The following is a 26,235-nucleotide window of genomic DNA, read 5'->3' on the forward strand; positions in this document are numbered from 1 at the left end:
ATAAGAACTACACCTTACCACCCACAAACCAACGGTCTCTGCGAAAAGATGAACAACATCATCATCGACCTGCTAAAGACCATACCACTTGAGGAGAGAAATCAGTGGCCAGACCTACTACCTGACCTAGTGGATCTGTACAATCATATACCAGTAAGTTCCACCAATTGCACTCCGGCATACCTCATGCGGGCAAGGCCAGGAAAGCTGCCCATGGATCTGGAGCTTGGTGTTGTTGAGCCTGAAGCTGATATGACCACTGAGGACTGGGACACGACCAGACAAGAGCAGTACAGAAGAGTACAAGCCTGTGTCGAGGACAGTCTCACTCGGGTGAGAGAAAAGCAGGAGGCACGCTACAGCAAAAACGCGCTCGCAGAACCCTTCACACCTGGTGAAACAGTATTGAAAAGGAAAAGACGAAATCACAAACTTGATGACCAGTGGGAGAGAGAACCCTACACTGTGTTACCGTCAAGGTTTGATAACAAGAAGACCTGCTTAATCAGTCGAGATGGAGGAAGAACGTCTGCTACAGTGTCCAGGGACCACCTAAAGTTGTGTCCAGACTTACTGAAACCCCAAGAAGAAGCGCCTCTCATTATCTCGGAGGAGCCTAAAGAAACAGTGATCCACACTGACTTCCCGGCAGATTGGCCTCAAATAGGAGGAGCAGTAGACATCCCTGTAATCACCTTCAACCCACAGCAAGAAGAACCTATAAGTGCTGCAGAAAAGCCTGCTCAAGCAGAATCCCCGGAAGAAGGATCACCGGTTGGAACAGAGCGAGAAGGCCCAGCCAATGGTATGCTTGCTAGTCCAGTAGTGAGGTCAATACAGTTATGTAGCCCCTCCACACCTAGTGCTGACACATTGGGAGGTAGTGTACCTACTAGTACTTCACGCATCCCAGTACTACGCAGATCAACACGTAGCACGCGAAGTAAACCCCCTGTCAGGTACACACAGCAAAATAGTGAAATTTCTGAAAATGTAGATAGTTACCCCTGGGGTATTGTGTATTAAATTGTAATGTACTGTATTATTGTGTATTTCCATGCATATGTGTATTATTTTGTGCTTTGCTTTATTATTGAACAATTCAAGTGATATGGACACTTTACCTTGTTAATTTCTTTATTGCTTACCTAAGAACTTCGTGGCTGAGGACTATGTGCAGCCCAAAAACTGCTTTTTGTATATAATTGCGCTCCCTGGAGTGCCCCTTTTAGGTGACCTCGGAAGGAAAATCTGTCGGGAGTGGCTGTATTGGAGGTCCAACTCGGGATCTTCCTGCCCTGCAGCCACCCCAGGGCCTACATTGAGGGTTTGGGACAGGTCCCTCAAACCACCAAGTACTCTACCCTGTGAGATGGACATCCTGTCTGGGAACCTCACCATAGGAGACTTGAACTCTGAGGACGCTTTGTATCCGTTTATGTTTTGTTATGCAATGTTTAAGCTTGGTGCCTCCCATAAAGGGAAGATTGTTCATGTTTTCTTATTGTTTTATAAAATGTACTTCAGCCCGGGAGTGCTGAGCTTTGCTAGGGGGGAATGTGACGCCCAGCTGCGCTTGGTATCACAGATCCTAGAAGTGTGCATTGATGGAATCCTCCACAAGAGGCCCCCATAAACATTCACACATCTCCACCTTCCACCTCAGACCAGCAGGGGGAGCCCGTTAGGGATATAAATAGGGAATGTGGAGCCAGGCAGTTTAGTTCCTGCAGGAGATGAGCCAAAGAGAGGTCAGTCTGCAGTGGAGCTCAGTGATTCAGGAGTTCCTCTAGAGAGTTCAGCAAGTAAAGGTCTGAATGCAGAGTAGAGCTCAGTTCAGTTGAAGCTCAGAATAGTGAGCTTTAGGTGTGCCGGCGCCATAAGATCGGTGAAGCGCGGCAAGCTGCCGTTAGTGTGTATAGCCTAGTGAGGGCCCAAGTAGGCCGAAGACGAGTGGAGAGTTAGTACTTAGGGGGCAGAGGAGCTTAACTAGCTCACCCCGAAGAATTTACCGGACACCGGGTCCGAAGCTTACCGGGATCTCTATGACCCAGTAACGTATAACCAGAATCCCTGGAGAACTACAAGTCCCAGGATCGCTAAAGTGCTGGTACGTAACAGAGCCGGGAGACACATAGGCCCTGCAAACTGAGGAGCGTGTACTCCAAGAAAAGGCCCTACCACAAGGTCAGCCAGCGCAGGACAGAGACAAAGCTAGGCCTAGCCCCAGGCAGGTCAGAAACTTAATACGCAGAGACAAGTAACAGGAGGCCCTACGCCCGCTCATTGGGGAGGATCCTGATATGCACCCTTCACCCTACAGTGCTCCGGGACGTGCCTGAATTCCCATCAGTAAAAGGTACTGAAGTGACTATCGTGTCTGTCCCTGTTCTTGCTCTGACCCAGCTGGGTCTCACCTGTCCTGCATCCCCCTCTCCGTAAGGTGCCCTGAGGCCCAGCTCCACCTGTGGGGAGCTATACCATCGAGCTGCCTTATCATCGGCCTCAGTGGACTGCGCAGCGCTGGTGATTCTCACCAGAAGCCACAGGTGGCGTCACAAACTTTTATAAAATTAACAACTATCAACGCTTTTAAATCGTGACCCCAGGGTACGGGCCCAGGAGCCGACCACCGCGACATCCTCAAGGCCAGGCAAAGGCCCGGGTACCAAGTCATCCCCACCCCACTGGGCTAGTCATGTGCACGTGGCCTAAGTGACTTAGTCATTGGTGCAAGAAGAAAGGGCTTGTATTCATGAAGGACTAGGCTGAAGTCTCTGCTGGTTATAGGTTCTACAGTAGGGACAGGTTGCACATCAATGGAGAGGGTACAGCTGTGCTGAGGAAATGGTTAGAAGGTTGGGTGAGCTTTTAATCCCATAATGCTTCATGACATACTATTGCATCATGTACTGTGTCAGGGTGTTTGGAGCGGCTTCAGGAGCTGAGCCTGCTCCTCATGAGGCAGACGTCAACAGTATTAGGTAGCTGGCATCTCCTTGGACAACAGTTTGATACTGCCAATCGCTGCTGAATACTTCTTAAATGCCACAGTTTGGGGGTCTATTGACCCCCTGCGATGAAATCAAGGACTGCCTATTGGTTGCCATGATAAAGAAAAAAAATTTGAATCAACCACTTTCACCAGTTAAAAATAAAGAAATGTAAAAAATAAAAAAACACATATTTGGTATTACAGTGTCCATAAATGTTTGATCTATCAAAATATTAAATTGTCTAATCTATACTGTAAAAATGTAAAAAAAAAAAAAAAAGAGATCAAAACATCCAAATTACAGCATTTTTGGTCACAGAACTCCCAGAAAAAATGCGACAGAAATCAATTTTCACAAAAAAGGGGGTAGATAGTGAAGAAAGAGAGTGGGCTTCAGTAGGGGTTAATGAGGATTTATAGTAGGACCTGTTAGGAAAGTAGGTGATTAAGAAAAAACATGGACCTAGAAAAAAATAAATGTGCCAATTATAACAAATGTCTGCAAGTGAATGCTTGTTTTTCTTTCTGATTGAATTTGAAAACTGCAGCACTTTTTAAATCTGCAGCATGTCAATTCTTTCAGGTTTTTGCAGCGTTTTTTTCAACCATAGAAAGCAACAAGGAAGTGCAAAAACACTTTAAAAAATGCAGCAGTTTTTTTGCTGAATGAAACTAATTATATTAAACAACTACTGTGGACAAAACACACATGTAAAAAAGCACAGTAAAAATACTGTGTGTGAACATAACCATGTACTCTGTTAACAAAATATCCAGAAATAAAATCAAACCTTTATGGTTAAATAGTGTTGAGCGAGCGCTCCTATGTGTGGGCGTGTCAGCTGAGGTGGCTGTTAGCCGAACGATTGGCCGAAGCATCATTCAGTCCACAGCCATCTAATGTGTATGGCCGGCTTCAGATGACAAACGTGCAGAACAGATGGAGGTGTCAATGTAAAAAATTATTTATTACGACGGCAAAGGAAGAGGGCTATGTAAAATACTAACTGAAACTGATGGTGTAGCTGTAACATTATCCTGCTGCGACTGAGACGGGTGATGTGCCATATAGTCCATAACTTCCTCCACTTACTCCCCAGTAATATGCCTGCAGGCTGCGAAGAAAGCTAATTGGGATTTGCACTTGGTAGCAGAGCCATCATCAGGGCATTACTGCCCTTACTGCTGTATGGGGCCTGGTGAGCAGAGGGGACCTGGCCCAGCCAGGCCCCCCCCTCTTGTGCTTCTGCTCACCGGGCCCCAGGGTGTAACAAAGTGCTGTGCGCCGGGTCACCACCTTCGGCGGCGCACACCTCGGCGCTGGGAGCTTTCCTGGAGCTCCACGGCCGTCAAAGTACCTGAACGGCGGCGCAGCTCCAGCTCCCTCCGCGTTTTCCGGATTTCTGGTCAGTTGATGGCGCTTATGTGATGACGTCATTGCATACGCGCCGTCATGTACGCGCGCCACTGGTCGTTGCCAGGACAGCAGAAGCAGAGCTGCACCTGCAGAGGATCGTAAGTGAGGTAAGTATGAAAAACTTTTTTTTTCTCTTTTTTCTACAAATGATGGAGTGAGAGGGGGAGGGGAACAGGGAACTGCAAATGATGAAGTGAGGTGAGGAGGGGATGCAAATTATGAAGTGAGAGGGGGAGACTGCAAACAATGAAGTGACGGGGGACTGTAAGTGATGAAGTGAGAGGGGGCTGCAAATGATGATGTGAGGAGGAGGGCGAGGGGACTGCAAATGATGAAGTGAGGGGGAGGGGGACAGGAGACTGCAAATGATGGTGACAAGGGGATTGAAAATGATGAAATGAGGGCGGCGGGGGACTGCAAATGATGAAGTGAGGTTGGGGGATGGGGAACAGCAATTGAACTGAAGGTGGGGGGTGGGGAGAGCAAAAGAATTGAAGGTGGGGGTGGAGAGAGCAAATGACTTTGGGGAGCTGGGAGAGAGCAAATAATTCTGAATTTTGAGGGTCAGGGGATTAAATGATGATGTATTGAGACTGGGGGATGGTGGACAGTAAATGTTGATGAATTGAGGGCGGGGAAGAGCAAATGATGATGAATCAGGGTGGGGCATCAAATAATTATAAATTGAGGGTGGAGGAGAGTAAATGATGTATTGAATGTGGGGGAGAACAGTTGATAATGAATAGAGAGTGGGGGTGGGAGAGAGGACATGACATGACAATGAATTGGGGCGGAGGGGGGACATGTAAATCGAATTAATTGGGGGAGCGGGAGGTACAGAGTGGGGGTTGCTGAGGATGCAGTGACTGGTAATGAATTGGGGGAAAGAGTACAGTTGTTAATTAATTTATATATTCATTAGGTGGGGAAAGTGGCTATTTATAGTTAATGGGGGCACAGTGGTGGATTACAATTTATATTTGAAATAGTGGGCTGCATAATAACTAATTAATTATATATTAATTGTGGGTGCACGTCTGTATTCAGCTGTGTAGTGTACAAGTTGGGGAATGTGCTCTGGAAGCGGTGCTCTAGATAAATGTGTGTTATTTAATGCAGAGATGAGTCCTGGCGGGAAGAAGTGATGGCGGTCTGCGTTGGATGAAATGCGAAGATGAATATCTTCACATTAGAGACGTCACCGTTGAGTCAATGTGTTACCTGTACACTGATACTATACACCAGGGGTCCTCAAACTTTTTAAACACGGGGCCAGTTCACTGTCCCTCAGACCATTGGAGGGCCGGAATATAGTTTTTTTTAAAAACTATGAACAAATTCCTATGCACACTGCACATATCTTATTTTGACGTAAAAAAAACAATACAGGAACAAATACAATATTTAAAATGAAGAACAAGTAAAGTTAGATAAACCGGTATTTCAATAGGCAGGTAAATGTCCCCAATAGGCAGCATAGGTCCCCAATAGGCACGTAAATATCCCCAATAGGCAGCATAGGTCCCCAATAGGCAGGTAAATATCCCCAATAGGCAGCATAGGTCCCCAATAGGCAGGTAAATATCCCCAATAGGCAGGTAAATATCCCCAATAGGCAGCATAGGTCCCCAATTGGCAGGTAAATATACCCAAAAGGCAGGTAAATATCCCCAATAGGCAGGTAAATGTCCCCAATAGGCAGGTAAATATCCCCAATAGGCAGCATAGGTCCCCAATAGGCAGGTAAATGTCCCCAATAGGCAGCATAGGTCCCCAATAGGCAGGTAAATGTCCCCAATAGGCAGCATAGGTCCTCAATGGGGAGGTAAATGTCCCCAATAGGCAGGTAAATATCCCCAATAGGCAGCATAGGTCCCCAATAGGCAGGTAAATGTCCCCAATAGGCAGGTAAATGTCCCCAATAGGCAGCATAGGTCCCCAATAGGAAGGTAAATGTCCCCAATAGGCAGGTAAATGTCCCCAATAGGCAGCATAGGTCCCCAATAGGCAGGTAAATGTCCCCAATAGGCAGGTAAATGTCCCCAATAGGCAGGTAAATGTCCCCAATAGGCAGCATAGGTCCGCAATGGGGAGGTAAATGTCCCCAATAGGCAGGTAAATGTCCCCAATAGGCAGGTAAATATCCCCAATAGGCAGGTAAATGTCCCCAATAGGCAGCATAGGTCCTCAATGGCGAGGTAAATGTCCCAAATAGGCAGCATAGGTCCTCAATGGGCAGGTAAATGTCCCCAATAGGCAGGCTATTTCCCCCTTATAATGCCCCATGCAGGCTGTTCCCTCCTTATAATGCCCCATGCAGGATGTCACCCCCCATATAATGCCCCATGCAGGATGTCCCTTTCTCCCACCATATAATGCCCCATTCAAGATATCACTCCCCTGTCTTTATAATGCCCCATGCAGGATGTCACCCCCCCCCCATATAATGCGCCACGCAGGATATCACTCCCCTGTCGTTATAATGCCCCTTTCAGGATGTCACCCCCCCATTATAATACCCCATGCAGCATGTCACTCCCCCATATAATGCCCCATGCAGGATGTCACCCCCCCATATAATGCCCCATGCAGGATGTCACCCCCCAATATAATGCCCCATGCAGGATATCACTGCCCTGTCGTTATAATGCCCCTTTCAGGATGTCATCCCCCCATATAATGCGCCACGCAGGATATCACTCCCCTGCCGTTAGAATGCCCCTTTCAGGATGTCACCCCCCCCCACATAATGCCCCATACAGGATATCACTCCCCTGTCGTTATAATGCCCCATTCAGGATGTCACCCCCCCCCATATAATGCCCCATGCAGCATGTCACCCCCCCATATAATGCCCCATGCAGCATGTCACCCCCCCATATAATGCCCCATGCAGCATGTCACCCCTAATATTATGTCCCATGCCTCCATACATTAAAAAAAAATGCAATACTCACCTCCCTCCTCCTCACCTGCTGCCGCTGCTCAGGTCTGTACTCCCGCGTCGCCCCGCTCTGCGCTGCCTGTGACAGCTCAGGGGAGGGCGCGGTGTGAAGACGTCACCGCACCCTCTGACCTGAGACGTCACAGGGAGCGCGCACCAGGAAGACAGCGTATCAGCGGAGGCACGGGGAGAGGTAAGTATCCGGCTGCCGGGGCCCTGAGCAAGCGGGAGGGAGAGGGCGCTGACACCGCTCTCCTCTGCCCACAGCCCGGCGGGCCGGATAAAAATCCTCCGTGGGCCGCATGTGGCCCGCGGGCCGTAGTTTGAGGACCCCTGCTATACACTATATACTATGTACAGAGCTCCTATGTATAATGTCACTGGTGATCTCTGTATTACCTGTACACTGACACTATATACAGAGCTCCTGTGTATAATATCACCAGTGATCACTGTATTACCTGTACACTATACACTATATACGCAGATCCTGTGTATAATGTCAGTGGTGTTCACTGCATTACCTGTACACTGACACTATATACAGAGATCCTGTGTATAATGGCACTTAGTATTGTGTTGTTTTTTTTTATTAATGATCAGTATTGTAATATTCGGTCACTATGTGGTGGTAATATGTGATCTTGTCACGGTGTGGCGGTATTTGTCCCTTGTATGTGGTATTATTCAGTCACTATGTGGTGGTACTATGTGGTCTGGTCATGGCGTGACAGTATTTGTCCCTTGTATATGATATTATTGGTCATTTTAAAAAATGTATGTGACACATTCCCTTAAAGAAAAAAAATATATATATACCTAAAAAGAGTATTGGATATTTTAAGAAATGTTTAAGAGGTTAGAGTAAAGTAGGGCCCTGCCAGAAGAGTCTACCTTGTCGTGGTGGCGCCTTAAAAAATCTTTTGGCCAAAACAAAAGCTGCTGGCTATGTATGTGATATGGTGTTCAATGGGAACTGTTAATGTGTGATTGGTGAGGACGTGGTGCACAAGTGGAGTTTTTCCAAGAGTGGGCGGTGGAACTGTGGAAGGTTTGAGGAGGGGAAGCGGAGCCTGGGCGTCGTCTCAAGGGGGCCTGAAAATTTTGCCAGTATGGGGCCCTAAAATTCCTGGTGGTAGCCCTGCTTGGTACTACTGCCCAGACAGCTGATCCCAGTGATGATGGTGGAGCTGCTGCTTGCGGCTTTGACAGTCTTAGATGTGGTATGTTTTTTCTGTTTTACAATATCCCCATCCATTGCTACTTTTTCTTTTACCATTAATTTTTATAACACCATAATTAAATTTTGGCAATTATTTCAACCCTTGTGAAAAAGGACTGTGCAAGAAATGCTAGCTACGTACATGTCCGAAAAGCCTAAGGCAACAATAGGCCGCTGTATTGGTGTGATGTGTTATGGGTGTCAAATTTGACCAGTAAAACAGGTATGCAAAAACAGACATGCACAGTTAAAAGGTTCTAAATGTTTTTCCTATTTTTAAACAAAATTAAAATCCCTTTCTCAAAAAAAGACAAAATAAGAAAAATTAGGTAGGTGTATATATAGACAGTGCCTTAAAAAAGTATTCATGCACCGTGACCTTTTCCACATTTTTTCACGTTACCCCCACAAATTTAAATATATTTTATTTGGACTTTATGTGATATTCTAACACAAAGTAGCAAGTCTTGGTGAAGTGTAAAGGAAATGATACATGGTTTTCTAATTTATTTTAAAAATATAAATCTGAATATTGTGACATGTATTTGTATTCAGCCCCCTTGAAGCACCACCCTTTCTACAATTATTTTTTAAAGTCTTTTGGGGTATATCGCTACCAGCTTTGCACATTTAAAGGCTCAGTGAGATTGGATGGAAAGCATCTGTGAACAGCAATTTTCAAGTATTGTCACTGATCTCAATGGAATTTAGGTCTGGACTATGACTGAGCCATTCAAACATATGAATATGCTTTGACCTAAATCCTTCCATTATAGCTCTGGCACTATGTTTCGAGTCATTGTCCTGCTGGCAGGTGAACCTATGCCCCAGTCTCAAGTCTTTTGCAGCCTCTAACAGGTTTCCTCCAGTATTGCACTATATTTAGCTCCATCCATCTTCTCATCAACTCTGACTAGCTTCCCTGTCTTTGCTGAAGAAAAGCATCCCCACAGCTGCCACCACCATGTTTGACGGTGGGGATGGTGTTTTCAGGGTGATGTGCAGTGTTAGTTTTAAGCCACACATTGTGTCTTGCATTTAGCCCAAAGTGTTCTACTTTGGTCTCATGTGTAAAAAGGTTATTGTGAAGGGAGGAGCAGGGTCAGCTGTGACATCATCTCCTATTGTGACTGGGGAATCCTGTGTTATCAGCTGTGAATAGAGGCGTTACCCATAATTGTAATCCTGCCTCTCATAATAAGGAGCCTGATGAAAATTTTTACTGAAAGAACTGGATGTATGAGTCTAAAAAGCACCAGTGGCCAGTGAGAAAAAAAACAAGATTACTAATTTTGTTTTTTTTAATACCTATTGTGATATGAAATTTCTTTTTTTCAAATAACTTGTTATAAAATACATGGAATGCAAAAACCTGATTTAAAAGATAGATCATTTTCTGATAAAATATTCACTTTAAGAGTACAGAAAAAGATTGATTTCATTGTACAGAAGTAAAAAAACAAATGAAAAAAAAACACTACCCTAATACTAGTAAGAGGCTCTTAGTATGAAAATCATCAAAAGAGCTCGGTTCTAATCATAAGGGGGGTATTGGCCTTCCTAGTGTCCTAAACTATTACAAAGCAATCCACTTAAATAGATGGCTCAAATTAGCCAGTGCATCCAAGAGAGGGGATCCACACAAATACATATGGGCAAATGTTGTACCCACTTCCGAGACCATAAGTGATATTACTATTACCACTTCCCTTAAGATTAAACGAGACTTAGATAAAGATCTAAAAATGAGCATACTTCCCTCAGCTCAGGCCCCTATTTCTACCATTCTGTACTTTCTAGACCCAAATTATTCAGATCCCTATAATATCTGGTCGGATTTGCCGAACTTTTCAATCAAACAGTTCCTGACCAATAAAATCCCATAGCTGGATTCATGGCTGGTTAATTCCTCCACGTGCTCCATTAATTTCTTACAACACAAACATGTCACCCACATTCTTTCAATGTTTAAAGGGTTATTACCATCTCCAAGATCCTATCCCAATATGTAGTAGGTGTAATAATAATAATATTAGCAAATACCTCCAATTATAAATGTAGTATTGTTTTTTAATTCATTGTCTCTTTCCTCGTGTGCAGGCATTGCAGGACCTTAAGTATCCATGGTTACAACCACAAGCAACTAGCTAACTAACTGTCACTTTATCAGTGGACGTATACATGGATACCTAAGGTGCTGCGATGCCAGCACATGAGGAAAGAGACATAGCGAATCAAAAAAACTATACTACATTTCTAATTGGAGCTATTTGCTAATATTATTATTATTACACCTCCTACATATTGGGATAGGATCTTGGAGATGGGAATACCCCTTTAAATCTAAATTCCCTGGTGCGGGAGGAGGTTCATGGGTGGGCATGCTATCTAAACTCTCGTTCCCTTTTCCTAAAGGAATATCGAAGATATATAACCATATGATCCTGCCTCAGTCCTTCCAAAAACCTTCCTTTATATATTCTTGGGAAAAGGAACTTAACATCTCTTTGGCGGATGAAGAAGTCAAATCCATTCTTACGAATTCTCACGGATTCTTCAGGTGCATATCTTTGCAAGAGAATTCGTACAAAATATTAACACGGTGGTATAGAACGCCAGAACTTTTATGCCATTATGTATTGTCTGACTCTAACCTTTGCTGGAGATGTAAAGCAGGGGTGGGGAACATGTCCCATATATTTTGGAACTGCCCTAATATTAGACCTTTCTGGGTTAAAATAGAGGAGACGTTGAAAGAGCTAGGTTTGATAAGGGGTCCCTTGTCTCTGAAAGAAGTCTTACTATCCTGCCCATCTCAAAATTTTAAACCTAAAAAACATGATCTGCTCCCTCTACGGGGCGGCAAAATACCTGATCCCTCTGCACTGGCTGCAGGTTACACCCCCACTCATGTTGAGTGGTTGAATAAGGTTGACATGATTAGGCAGCTGGAGGAGCTCACTAGTTGGGAGACTTCCCGGCATTCCCATTTTCTTGAGGTTTGGTATACCTGGAAACCTACCTGGCCGGTTTAGCGGTTTTGTGGGTTAAAAATAACTACTACTTATTCCCTCATATCTTGAGCACCTCCTTCTCCTTCCCATTACGGTTTATCTCCTACCTCATTCAGGTTGTTTATTAATCTTGCCAACGCGCCGCAACACACATAGCTTTGTTTCGGTATGTGATGTCTCTCATACATTATGCTCCCTTGCATTAATTCTTTTCTGATACTTTATTCAGATATCATTCACTTCCCTAGCTTAGGTCTCTTGTTGTCTAGGTATACTAGTTTTAGTTTTGTATTTGTCTTGTTATATATTGTTTCATGTGCCTTGATTTGTTCCATTGAGATACTATTGTCTTTTTATTGATATTGTTATGATATCTCAATTTCCTTGTCTATAATTCCATATGCTGCACTGATGTCATTTGTTTATGTTCTATTTACTTAAATAATGTTTAAAAAAAGAGCTCTGTTTTATGCATCACTACATGTAATCTTTTCACGTAAATTGGAAAGTTGCGTAAAGTGCTTACCGGTCATATAGGCAGAATGCACAGTCCAATATATGTTCAAACAAAGCTCCTCCTTCTTCATACGATGTTGACATTTGCAATGGATGATGGGAGTCTGAGAAATTAGCTGAGATGCCTCTTGACATTCGGGTGTATTTAGAAAGTACACTCCATTGGGGCCAGAGCAATTCTTTAACACAAGGTAGGTGTTATTGCACAGGCTATCATTCTTACAAAGGAATTCTGCAGCTACGCAGTCATTGTGTTCCATGGACAAAGTGAAAACTGAAGAAAAAAAAGAAAAATCACATATCAGATGATAATAAGTACTTATCAGCTACCTTTGCTCATATACAGCATTAGTTGAACTCTTAACGGCTATGTCCATCTCTGCAAACCAATTTTTTTTATTGTTCAAAATACATCAGCCTTTCTCAACTGCTCTGTAACGTGTGCTGCAGGGGAGCAAGTGTGTTCCCTGCCTGTGCATGCGCAAACATGTTATAACTCTGGAAGGGGAAGCAAAGTTTATAGGGGCTGTATACCTTGAGCCTACCCCTTCTGGGCCCATCCTTTGGACTCCCCCAACAGCATATTTCTCAGAAGAGAGGGCCCCAGCAGCATTGATAGAGTGTGTGTTAACCCCCATAAAAAATAAGACCAAGTATATAAATCTGACTGCTTTTCTACCTGTTTAGTTTTATTGGGCTGGTTAAAACCTATTTTCTCACTACAGTTTTACAGTTTCTTAGTTTACTACCTGTGTATTTAAGGGTTAACTACATTGCACTAAAATGCTGAGGTGTAGCTATACTCACAACGGGTTAATTAAGGGGGAGGGGTCATAATTAAGGGTTTATAAGGGGCAGCTGGTTGGGCATCCAGTCCTTTGGAAGTGCATTGAGCTGTAGGGTGCACTGCTGGAAAAGGGGGAAAGAAAACAACAACTCTCTAAATCTCTTAGTTTGCGAGTGTGAACGAGCTGAGTGTATCCGGAGCGTAAGTGCGAAGGAAAGTAAGTGTGTGACTTGTTTTTCAGTGACTTTGGATTCAGGGAGTTTGGAAGGGAGGACTTTGGACTGAATTGCTGTCTGTATTTTATTAATTCTTTACTTTTCTTTTTACTAAACATTCTGTCTATTGCAATCCCCATTAGGAAATGAGCTCCATTATTGACAATGCTATCCAGTGTACATCTTGCCACATGTATGCATTCCTTGAACAGCCGGTCGGGGTTGCTTACTGCTGCGCGAGATGTGTGCACGTTGTGCGTTTGGAAGCCCAGGTACTGGATCTAAATGAGCAACTGGCAACTCTGAGATCCATTGACAATATGGAAAGGAGTCTGCTGCTCACTGAGCAGCAGCTCACTGGGGTAGATGTGGGGGAGGGTGGTAGTCGGGAGCTGCAGGACAGTGAGGCCGCTAGTTGGGTGACCATTAGAAGGGGGGGTAGAGGGAAGAGTGCCAGGGAGGCTAGTCCTGATCTGGCACACCCCAATAAGTTTGCAAAGTTGGCAGATGAGGGGAGTGACGGTACAGGGGTAGCACTGCTGCAGCAAGGCATGTCCCCTGAAAGCCGGAGGAGTGTCAGCTCCAGTAAAGAGGGAAATAGGAGAGCAGGGCAGGCCAGGCAGGTGCTGGTAGTGGGGGACTGACTCAATTATTAGGGGAACAGATAGGGCAATCTGTCACAAAGACAGGGATCGTCGTACAGTGTGCTGCCTACCTGGCGCTCGAGTCCGGCACATCGCTGATCGGGTTGACAGATTACTGGGAGGGGCTGGTGAGGACCCAGCGGTCATGGTGAACATTGGCACAAATGACAAAGTTAGAGGTAGGTGGAAGGTCCTTAAAGATGATTTCAGGGAATTAGGCTGCAAGCTGAAAGCAAGGACCTCCAAGGTGGTATTCTCTGAAATACTACCGGTACCACGTGCCACACCAGAGAGGCAACGGGAGATTAGGGAGATAAATAAGTGGCTCAAGAACTGGTGTAGGAAGGAGGGATTTGGGTTTCTGGAGAAAATGGCAAGAAGGTTGGAGGAGTGTTTAAACTAGGGATCGGGTGGAAAGGGTATTCATTTTATAGGTGGGGAAGATAGTGCAGATAGTGACCTGGGCACAAAAAAATAAGTTGTGGGTGGGGTTAGAACAGTCAATAAAGTAAGAAGGAATAGAGGTACAGAGAGATACATAAAATGCATGTACACTAATGCCAGAAGCCTCACCAACAAAATAGAGGAATTAGAATTAATTTTGTTGGAAAATAATTATGACATGGTAGGGATATCTGAGACGTGGCTGGACGAGAGCCATGACTGGGCAGTTAATTTACAGGGCTATAGTCAGAAATGACCATACAAACAAGCGAGGGGGGGGGTGTTTATATGTAAAATCATCCTTAAAACCCGTCTTGTGGGAGGATATATGTGAATCTAATGAAAATGTAGAGTCCCTGTGGGTGGAGATAAGGGGAGGGGGGAAAAATAATAAATTACTGATAGGGGTTTGTTATAAGTCTCCAAAAATAATGGAAGTAGCAGAGAATATCCTCGTAAAGCAAATAGATGAAGCAGCGACTCAAGGAGAAGTCATTATTATGGGAGACTTCAACTACCCTGAAATACATTGGGGGACAGAAACATGTAGTTCAAGCAAAGGTAATAGATTTTTGACAACTATGAGAGACAATTACCTTTCACAACTGGTTCAGGACCCAACAAGAAGGGGGGCACTGCTAGACCTAATATTAACCAATAGGCCAGACCGCATATCAAATATACAATTTGGGGGTCACTTGGGTAATAGTGATCACAAAATAATACGTTTTCATGTAACCTTTAATAAAATGTGTAGTAGAGGGGTTACAAGGACACTAAACTTCAGGAAGGCAAATTTCCAACGGTTGAGAGATGATCTTAGTGCAATAAACTGGGACGATATCCTGAGACATAAAGCTACACAAAGCAAATGGGAGACATTTATTAACATCCTGAATAGGACCTGTGCACAATATATACCCTTTGAGAATAAACATGCTAGAAATAGGAGGAAACCACTATGGCTAAATAGAGCTGTAAGGGGCGAAATAAGTGACAAAAAGAAAGCATTTAGAGAACTAAAGCAAGTAGGTAGTGATGAGGCATTAAATAAATATAGAAAAATAAATAAATAATGTAAAATACAAATCAAGGCAGCAAAGATTGAGGCAGAGAGAATCGTTGCCAGAGAAAGTAAAAATAACCCCAAAATATTCTTTAACTACATAAATAGTAAAAAACTAAAAAATGATAGTGTTGGCCCCCTTAAAAATAGCCTGGGTGAAATGGTAGATGAGGATGAGGAAAAAGCCAATATGCTAAATGATTTTTTTTCAACCGTATTTACACAAGAAAATCGCATGACAGAAAACATGATTAGTGATAACAAAAATTCTCCATTAAATGTCACTTGCTTAAACCAGCAGGAAGTACGGCGGCGTCTAAAAATCACTAAAGTTGACAAATCCCCGGGCCCGGATGGGATACACCCGCGAGTACTGCACGAATTAAGTAACGTCATAGATAGACCATTATTTTTAATCTTTAAAGAATCCATAATAACAGGGTCTGTACCACACGACTGGCGTATAGCAAATATGGTGCCAATATTCAAAAAGGGGACAAAAACTGAACTTGGAAATTATAGGCCAGTAAGCTTAACCTCTACTGTGGGTAAAATCCTGGAGGGTTTCCTAAGAGATGCTATAATAGAGTATCTGAAGAAGAATAACCTCATGACCCAATATCAACATGGGTTTACGAGGGACCGTTCCTGTCAAACTAATCTGATCAGTTTTTATGAGGAGGCAAGTTCTGGACTGGACCAAGGAAATGCAGTGGATGTTGTGTATATGGACTTTTCAAAAGCTTTTGATACGGTTCCACACAAAAGGTTGATACATAAAATGAGAACAATGGGGATAGGGGAAAATATATTTATGTGGGTTAAGAATTGGCTCAGTGATAGGAAACAAAGGGTGGTTATTAATGGAAAACACTTAGACTGGGTCTCAGTTAACAGTGGGGTACCACAGGGGTCAGTATTGGGCCCCCTTCTTTTTAACATATTTATTAATGACCTTTTAGGGGGCATACAGAGTAATATTTCAATATTTGCAGATGACACTAAACTCTGCAGGGTAATCAATACAGAGGAGGACAATTTTATATTACAGGAGGATCTATGTAAACTAGAAGCTTGGGCTGATAAATGGCAAATGAGCTTTAATGGGGATAAATGTAAGGTAATGCACTTGGGCAGAGGAAACAAAATGTATAATTATATGCTTAATTGTAAAACACTGGGCAAAACTGTAACTGAAAAAGACCTGGGTGTATTGGTGGACGACAAGCTCACGTTTAGTGGCCAGTGTCAGGCAGCTGCTGCAAAGGCAAATAAAATAATGGGATGCATTAAAAGAGGCATAGATGCTCATGAGGAGAACATAATTTTACCTTTATACAAGTCATTAGTGCGACCACACTTAGAATACTGTGTACAGTTTTGGTCTCCAGTGTATAAGAAAGACATAGCTGAACTAGAGAGGGTGCAGAGAAGAGCGACCAAGGTTATAAGAGGACTGGGGGGTCTGCAATACCAAGACAGGTTATTACACTTGGGGTTATTTACTGTGGAAAAAAGAAGGCTTTGGGGTGATCTTATTACTATGTACAAGTATATGAGGGGACAGTACAAAGACCTTTCTACTGATCTTTTTACTCTGAGGCCAGAGACAGGGACAAGGGGGCATCTTCTACGTCTGGAGGAAAGAAGGTTTAATCATAATCACAGACGGGGATTCTTTACTGTAAGAGCAGTGAGACTATGGAACTCTCTGCCACATGATGTTGCAATGAGTGATTCACTATTGAAATTTAAGAAGGGCATGGATGCCTTTCTTGAAAAGTATAATATTACAGGTTATATATACTAGATTCCTTGATAGGACGTTGATCCAGGGAACTAGTCTGATTGTCGTATGGAGTCGGGAAGGAATTTTTTCCCCCAATGTGGAGCTTAGTGTTTGCCACATGGGTTTTTTTGCCTTCCTCTGGATCAACATGTTAGGCTATGGGTTGAACTAGATGGACTTAGTCTTCCTTCAACCTTAAAAACTATAGCAATAAGGTAATTTTCTAATACTTCTAAATAATAAAGTCATATAGTGATAGAATAACAAATATTATCCCCATACTATTGCTATGCAAAGTTCAGCATAGCAATACCAATATTACAACAATATCACATACAAGAACAAATGCCATATATTACCACCAAATAGTAACCACAGTACTGATTATTAATAAAATATACTTTATTAACATTAATATTATCCACTTATAATGTCCGTATAGTGGAAGATATTAATATATACAGAACAGTTGTAACACCCATGCCGGGGCCCCTGCATGGTACCCCTTCCTCCTCCGTGCAGGGACGCCGACATACTCACCGCCACGTGGTCACCTCTCGGCATGTCTCTTGGCATGTCCTTGTTTCCTGATTCCTGCTCAGTGTATGCTCCCTGTTCTTAAAAGGGCAGCGCACACACCTGCAAAGATTCCCCCAGCCAATAGCTGGGAGGCATTTAGTATAAAAGGCACCCTCCCCATTGCCTGAGCAATGTGGTCCCATTAGTGAGTGTTTTGTGTAACTAATGTGTTGTCAGGTCACAGGCCTAGTACCCGAGTCCCTTGGTCCTTTTGTGAATAGGGCCCGAACCTGAACCCTTGGTTCTTGTGTGGCCAGAGTCTAAACCCGACCCCCTGTTCCTTGTGTGGCCAGAGCCTGAACCCAAACCCCTGGTTCTTGTGTGGCCAAAGTCTGAACCTGAAACTACATCCAGCGGTATGCAATACTACACCAGCGGTATCCGAACCTGAAACCATTCTGTCAGTACTAAAATTTGTCGGAGCCTGTTCCCAGATCCGAATCCCGCCCAGTCTGTGACTCCGTGTCAGTATCCATTCTGTTTGAGGATCCAGAACCTGTGCAGTCTTAACAGAGTCCATATTCTGTCTCACCAAGTTACTCAGAGTCCAGTCCATGTCAGCGTACCTAACCCTTGGGGTCAGCAGCTGCCATACCGGGGTCTGTCTAGGAGTGGTACCTGGCTACCTGCAGCTCAAGCCAGCTTCCATGATCAGGAGCTCCAGTGAACACCAGGCAGCTGCTTAGCTACACCCCTTCCTAGGTAAGCCCAGCCCTGGGCATAGTGGGTCCACGAACCACATGCATCACCTGCGGGTGTGACAACAGGCAACTCCATATACTCACTAGTGACCTCTCCACTAGTGAAGTAATTAATTTTCTCTTTCCTTCTTCATCTGGTGCAGATCGCTATGACCTCTTCCTGCAAAGTTTCATCTTTGAAAAGTGTAACACATAGATAGATACCTATGGCTGATCGCTTCTAGAGCACACTCCTCACCCCCCCCCTCCCATTTCTACAGTAACAGTACCTCCCTTTTGTCCCACAGTAACAATATCCCAAGAAAATACAATACAGTAGCAATATTCCCCTTTGTGTCCCCAATACAATATTAATGCTTATGTCCCTTTTATGCCAAAATACAGTAGAACTGCCTCCAATGTGGCACCCAATACAATAGCAATGTCCACTTATTATGCCCTCATACAGGTGTAATGTCCCTTTTTGTGGCCCCCAATATAGGGGTAATATTCCTCTTTGTGACCTCAAACAGTAACAATGTCACCCTATGTGGCTCCCAAACATTCATAGTGTCCCCCTTTGTGGCCTCATACAGTTGTGCTCAAAAGTTTACATACCCCGGCAGAATTTTTCCTTTCTTGGCCTTGTTTCAGAGAATATGAATGATAACAAAAAAACTTTTTCTCCGCTCATGGTTATTGGTTGATTGAAGCCATTTATTGTCAAACTACTGTGTTTTCTCTTTTTAAATCTTAATGACAACCAAAAACATCCAAATGACCCTGATCAAAAGTTCACATACCCTGGTGATTTTGCCTTGATAATATGCACAGAATTTGACACAAATGGTTTTGAATGGCTACAAAAGGTAACATCCTCACCTGTGACCTGTTTGCTTGTAATTAGTGATGAGCGAGTATGTTTTGTTAACCCTTTCGCTGAGTATACTCGGCCGAGCACCGAGTATTTACAGCGTGCTCGGGCTTTAAGTTTTCGTTGCTCCGTGAACATGATTTGCAACTGTTTGACAGATTTAATACATGTGAGGAATGCTGGAAAACCAGGCATTCCTCACATGTATTAAATCTGCCAAACAGTCGCAAATCATGTTCGCGGAGCGACTAAAAAACTTAAAGCCCGAGCACGTTGTAAATACTCGGTGCTCGCCCGAGTATACTCGGCGAAAGGGTTAACAAAACATACTCGCTCATCACTACTTGTAATCAGTGTGTGTGTTGCATCGGCGTCTCTGCCTCCTGCTAAGCAGAGACGCCGTCCCTCTCACCTTCCTGTCCTCCTGTGCTCCTTCCCTAGCTGCTGCCGGCGCGCGCTCCTTCCTGGGCACTGTGCTTAGGGCGCGCGCGCGCTCCCCCTCTCTTAAAGGGACCGCGCGCGGCGTCCTAAGGAGTCCCCGTCCAATAGCCGGAGGACTTCCCATATATAAGGCACCTCCTCCAAAATGGAGGTGCCCGAGCAAAGTTGTTGCAAAGCATACTCACCTCTGCTTCAGCCCTCAGGTCCCGTTGCCAGCCTGACTTCCAGTCCTCTCTGCCTGCTTGTCTTCCCTTCAGCCCGACAGTCTGTCTCCTGCATCTGCCAGTCTGTCTATGAGCAAGTCCACCTGCGGAACAGGAAGCACCTGCCAGCCAAGAGACTCTTACCCGCTCACCTGCTACCCGCCTGCTAGCCTACCTGGAGGCTCCGCCGTCACTTGCCGTGACCACCTGCCTGCCAGCCAAGAGACTATTACCCGCTCACCTGGGAGCGCTCACCTGCTACCCGCCTGCTAGCCTACCTGGAGGCTCCGACGTCACTTGCCGTGACCACCTGCCTGCCAGCCATGAGACTCTTACCCGCTCTTCCGTCACTTCCCGTGACCACCCGCCTGCTCACCCAGAGACTGCTACCTACCTGTTGTGTCCACCCGCTACTCCGGTCAGTCCCAGCTATCTGACCCGTGGGAGCCACCTGCTCTAATACAAGGTCGTCTTCAGTATAACACCTGCCCCTCAGGGTCCCTCCTTGTTTCTGGGCACAGAGGTTCCACCACCCGGCCCCGTAACAGTGTGTGCATAAAAGCTGAGTGAGTTTCTGGGATCCAGACAGACTCTTGCATCTTTCATCCAGCCACTGATGTTTATGGATTGTGAGTCATGGGGAAAGCAAAAGAATTGTCAACGGATCTACAGGAAAAGATAGTTGAACTGTATAACACAGGAAAGGGATACAAAAAGATATCCAAGGAATTGAAAATGCCAGTCAGCAGTGTCAAACTGTGATTAACAAATGTAAAATAAGGGGCTCTGTAAAAACCAAACCACGGTCAGGTAGACCAACAAAAATTTCTTCCACAACTGCCAGGAAAATTGTTTGGGATGCAAAGAAAAACCCACAAATAACCTCAGATGAAATTCTGGACTCTCTGAAAACTAGTGGTGTGGCTGTTTCTACAAAAACAATAAGGAGGCACTTGAAGAAAAATGGACAGCATGGTCGAGTCGCCAGAAGGAAGCTATTACTGCGCAAATGCCACAAAGTATCTCGCCTACCAGACTACCAGAGGTCTGCAGATAAAATGCACGTCGGAGTCATATCGCAGGCAATGACATCACACCAGCGTCACATCACAGGCACAAACCATGGGGCGTGACGCCGGCGTGCGTTGCAGCTGCTGGCCTCTGACAGGTCTGCAGCTCTAGAAAAAGTGCAAAGCAGGGAGCAAGCGGATTTCTTCTCTGCAATAGTTTTCAGCTGGAGGTACATCCGAGGACTCACCTCCAATTGAAAATAGTGCTGGCTCTGATCTGCCACCCTCCTCCAACCCCTGCAACCACGATGGTTATGCAGCTGCCTCTTCTGTCCGCTTTTGTGGCTTTCTGTGCAGCTCTCAGCCTTGTACACTGCTCAGAAAAATAAAGGGAACACTTAAACAACAGAATATAACTCCAAGTACATCAAACTTCTGTGAAATCAAACTGTCCACTTAGGAAGCAACACTGATTGACAATCAATTTTACATGCTGTTCTGCAAATGGAATAGACAATAGATGGAAATTATTGGCAATTATCAAGACACACTCAATAAAGGAGTGGTTCTGCAGGTGGGGACCACAGACCACATCTCAGTACCAATGCTTTCTGGCTGATGTTTTGGTCACTTTTGAATGTTGGCTGTGCTTTCACACTCATGGTAGCATGAGACGGACTCTACAACCCACAGAAGTTACTCGGGTAGTGCAGCTCATCCAGGATGGCACATCAATGCGAGCTGTGGCAAGAAGGTTTGCTGCGTCTGTCAGCATAGTGTCCAGAGGCTGGAGGCGCTACAAGGAGACAGTACACCAGAAAACGTGGAGGGGGCCGTAGGAGGGCAACAACCAAGCAGCAGGACCGCTTCCTCCGCCTTTGTGCAACGAGGAACAAGAGGAGCACTGTCAGAGCCCTGCAAAATGATCTCCAGCAGGCACCAAATGTGCATGTGACGCGCCCCCTGGGACATATTCCTTTTTGAGGGGAATACCCGGCACCGGATCAGATGGGGGGTTGTAGTCTCCGAGCGGCTGTGACCCGGCCCGTGCCCAGGGCGTCAAGCTCAGTGTTATGTGGCAGTCCTACAGATGTTATTAAGAGTTCTTTTGTGTCGACTACGCCACCCGTTGTGATGCGGTCACTGTGGCCGCCGCTGCAGCAGGGTCCGCTGAGGCTGATGGTGGGTGCGCAGCTTGGTGAGATAACCCCCAACGGGAGGGGTATAGCCTCAGGGGGGACAGGTGCAGAGGATGGGGGTTGTGGTGGTGCAGTGCAAACGGCAATGAAGACAGAGTCGGGTTGTGCAGTTAAGGGTGTTTACTTACTGCAGATGTTGTACTGGTCACTCCAGCTTCGAGTGACCACCCGAGCCGTGCTGCGTCCACCAGGTCCTGGATCCAGCCAACCCCCAAACAAGTCCGGAGCGTGGCCCTGAGCTCTCCTTCTGTCCCGTTCTCTGGCCGTCCCCACCAGTGATCCACCTAGGTCCAGCTCCCTCGGGCCTTCTGTTGGGACACCCTTGGCCTTGGGTTCCCTGACCCTTCATGTGGTGTGCCTTCGGGGTGGATGTGATGGGTGACCGTGGCAAACGCTGCCCACGATCTCCGGTCTCTGGCTAGGGTGTGTTTTCTGCCCCCACCAGCTTGGGTTCCGGTACCCTGTGCCGACTCCTCACCCGGTGCTTTAATTTGGGTTCTTGGGTCCTCTCTGTTTTCCCCTCTGGGTACTCCTTCTCTGCTCCTCTCTCACTCAGGGTCTCTCTCTTGCTGCAGGCTGACTTCCTCTCTGCTTGCTGTCTGCTCCTCTGCAGCTGTCTTGCTGTCTCCAACTGACTTGTTCTCTGCATCTGACCCTGTTCTTAGTTGGTGCCCACCTTATATACACCCTCTATGTGTGAGCTCAGGTGACCAGCACCCAATGAGCTCCTATCTTTACCCAGGCTGCTCCCCCTATCTGCCCCTACACTACTTGGGATGTACCACCCCCCTCCCACTCCAGCCAGGAACAGACTCGGTTGTACCTGCACATTTCTAAGTGGGAGTACCGTCGGTCTGCTCCTCGGAAATGGGATGTATGTAGTGCATGCAGCCTACCGAGCTCAGTTCCACTCTCCATCCTTACCCGGGAGTGGAATATCACACCTCTGGGTTGAGGTGCAATACCCCTGTAGCAGCCGAATCCTCAGGGTGCTACATTCCCCCCTGGTAAATCACAGCACGTCCTCGGGCTGTAAGACAAAAACATCACATAACATACAAAATTTTTCATAAACATATAAAATATATAAAACATTATATATATAAAACTTTCTCGTCGCCTCTGGCTCCTCCTCCGGTCACTGTGCAACGTGTGACCGGGTAAAGTGCGACAGTCTCTCTAGAAAACTGGTTTTCCTATAAAACCGGTAGGGGGCGCTTTAGGAAGCGCAACTATATACAGGGGAAGTTGGCCGCTCTCAGTCCTCGGCCAGGTAAAGGGAAGGGAATGGCTGCTCACAGTCCTCAGCCTGTGGGATTAAGGGTAAACGGGTGAACAGTTCACTCAGCTGGTCCCAACGGGGACTATATTTGCAGTAACAGTTTCTTTGGTACCCGGTCGGGTAACTATTTACATCTACTGCTCTGCCGCACTCAACGGCGTCTTCCTCCTGCTCTTTGCTTGTAGCTGGTTGTAACTTCAGACCCGTCCGGGTCCTCTTGCTCCTCCTCCTCGCACTGCAACTCCTCCTCCGTCAGGCGGTGTACGTGGAGGGCATAAGGTCCTTTGGCACACTTGTGCCGGGTAAAGGTGACCTCGTCTCCGATGTAGAGGTCACGACCTCTGTGCCCCTCCGGCAGATGGGACTCCACGTCTCTGCGCGTGACAAAGACGTCGCCGGGGGTGTTGTTGTCTCGGATGAAGCCCCACCCATGCTGCTGGTTGAACTTGATCACTGTCCCGATGGTGCGGGGACAATGTGTTGCACGGGGGTCCCTCCTGGTCCGGCTCTTCTGCTCGGCGCTCCTTATTTGGGCCTGTTGTTCCCGGACCCGCCTCTCTCTCCGCTCCCTCGCAAACTCTTCGAGCTGCTGTCGGCAACACTCAGCGCGCTCTGCTGCAGCTGCCCTAGTTTCCTGAGTGAACCCCATTAGATCTTCTCCGGTGGGGTCCCACTCAAACTGTGCTTCCGCTAGCGGGGGCGAGATCCGTGCCACGGGCTTCGGAGCCGGAATCAGGGGTTCATCCAGGGGTCTTAGTTTCTGCTGCCGTTCCAGCTCATGGTATCCTTCGGGCCAGATGAAGGGCCGCCCGTCCGGCCATGTGAGCTGGCTGAACAAGTCCTCCCCCAGGTGTGGCACCCTTGGTTTTACGGGCGCGGGCGCGGTGGTGGTGGCGCCCGGGTTGCCCAGGCCTTGCGGCCAGGCCTGGGGCACCTGGAAGGTGAAGGGCACCGTTAGGACGGCGGCGCCCTGGGCTACCTGGCCTTGCGGCCAGGCCGGAGGCTCCGCGGAGGTAGGGGGCGCTGTTGGTGATGCGGCGCCCGGGGGTACTAGGCCTTGCGACCAGGCTGGTGGTGTTTCCTGCTTTGTCACGCTCCGGGTCGAGGCGCGTGACGTCACAGGGGTCGCTTCGGCGGCTTCCGGTCGGGGCCTAGTCCATAGCGGTGACATGGCGGCTACGGGCACAGCAGGGGGACTTTCAGGCTCTGCGACGGGGAGCTGGGGCAGGTGGGCGGTTTCCCGGCTTGGGGTATTGGCGTCCCCTTTACCTGCCTCCATGCGTTCGGCTCCCTTCTCGGCGCCGTTTTCAGCCTTTGGTCCTCCCGCGCCATCCTCAGAGGCAGTCTGCTTCCTCTTCCAGGGTAGCGTGCTCCGTTGACTGGTCTCAGCTTGCTGGGCCATCTCCCGGCTCCATTCCGCCAATATCTCGCGCTGTACCCGGGCCATCCTCCTTGCGAGGCCCTCCAGGGCAGTCTGTGCACACTCCCGGTCTCGGGGGAGCTGTGCAAGGACCTCCACTAGGCCTAGTGGGGTCGTGGTGTCTAGCAGGCTCCTGACCAACGGGTCGGTGCTGCTCTGCTCTTCTTCCAGCAGGCTCCTGGCCAGCGGGCCGGTGCTGCTCTGCTCTCCTTCCTCGGTCTCTAGCAGACTCCTGGCCAGCGGGCCGGTGCTATTCTGCTTTCTCTCCATATCCGGGTAAGCTCCTCCGCTACTCCTCGTTAGACTTCTTGCCTCCGGGTGCGCTCGCTCCAGACTCCTCCAGGCGGCACCCATCTTCGTTCTTTTCTTTCGTCTCCTCCCACTTCGAGGGCGGTCCCGGGGCAACTCGGTGACTGTCAGCTCCAGGGGCAGTTCTTTCACGCTGACAGACACCTCCAGCATCACAGTCTCTGTTGGTGGGGGCGGTTTCCACTTTTGGCGCCATTTTCTGTCCTGGCCCACGATGGGAGGCGGCCTCTTGCCCTCCTTTGGCACGCCCATAATGGCGTCCGCTGCTCTTCCAAGGCGGGAAATCTTCGGATTTGGCGGGAAGCGTCGCCCAGTGGCGGGAAACTCTGCAGATGGCGGGAACAAGCTGGAAATGGCGGACAATCGGCGGGAAACGACCTGTGATGGGGTCCGATGGCGTGGACCCTCCGGAACCGGCGGGAGACTTCTTTCTGAGGTAAACTTGCACTTTTCTTCAGGCACGCAGTACCCGGTTGTTGTGGGCACGTAATCCTGCCGACTACGCCAAAGTTGACGCGCCCCCTGGGACATATTCCTTTTTGAGGGGAATACCCGGCACCGGATCAGATGGGGGGTTGTAGTCTCCGAGCGGCTGTGACCCGGCCCGTGCCCAGGGCGTCAAGCTCAGTGTTATGTGGCAGTCCTACAGATGTTATTAAGAGTTCTTTTGTGTCGACTACGCCACCCGTTGTGATGCGGTCACTGTGGCCGCCGCTGCAGCAGGGTCCGCTGAGGCTGATGGTGGGTGCGCAGCTTGGTGAGATAACCCCCAACGGGAGGGGTATAGCCTCAGGGGGGACAGGTGCAGAGGATGGGGGTTGTGGTGGTGCAGTGCAAACGGCAATGAAGACAGAGTCGGGTTGTGCAGTTAAGGGTGTTTACTTACTGCAGATGTTGTACTGGTCACTCCAGCTTCGAGTGACCACCCGAGCCGTGCTGCGTCCACCAGGTCCTGGATCCAGCCAACCCCCAAACAAGTCCGGAGCGTGGCCCTGAGCTCTCCTTCTGTCCCGTTCTCTGGCCGTCCCCACCAGTGATCCACCTAGGTCCAGCTCCCTCGGGCCTTCTGTTGGGACACCCTTGGCCTTGGGTTCCCTGACCCTTCATGTGGTGTGCCTTTGGGGTGGATGTGATGGGTGACCGTGGCAAACGCTGCCCACGATCTCCGGTCTCTGGCTAGGGTGT

The 26,235-nt window shown here is 47.1% G+C and overlaps 1 protein-coding gene across 5 annotated transcripts in view; it reads right to left on the minus strand.

The window, feature by feature from the left end:
* The window catches only part of GFRA3 (GDNF family receptor alpha 3), a 151,327-nt gene that overhangs the window by 66,033 nt on the left and 59,059 nt on the right, over nucleotides 1-26,235 (minus strand). For all 5 annotated transcript variants that reach the window (XM_073651420.1, XM_073651422.1, XM_073651419.1 and 2 more), the window contains exon 2: nucleotides 12,119-12,382. In XM_073651420.1, the coding sequence (XP_073507521.1) occupies nucleotides 12,119-12,382 (264 nt within the window). The remainder of the gene's footprint in view (nucleotides 1-12,118; nucleotides 12,383-26,235) is intronic.

The sequence above is a fragment of the Phyllobates terribilis genome, unplaced genomic scaffold (genome assembly GCF_046119375.1).
Source record: "Phyllobates terribilis strain yellow unplaced genomic scaffold, ASM4611937v1 Scaffold_11__3_contigs__length_659146591, whole genome shotgun sequence".
Classification (NCBI taxonomy): Eukaryota; Metazoa; Chordata; class Amphibia; order Anura; family Dendrobatidae; genus Phyllobates; species Phyllobates terribilis.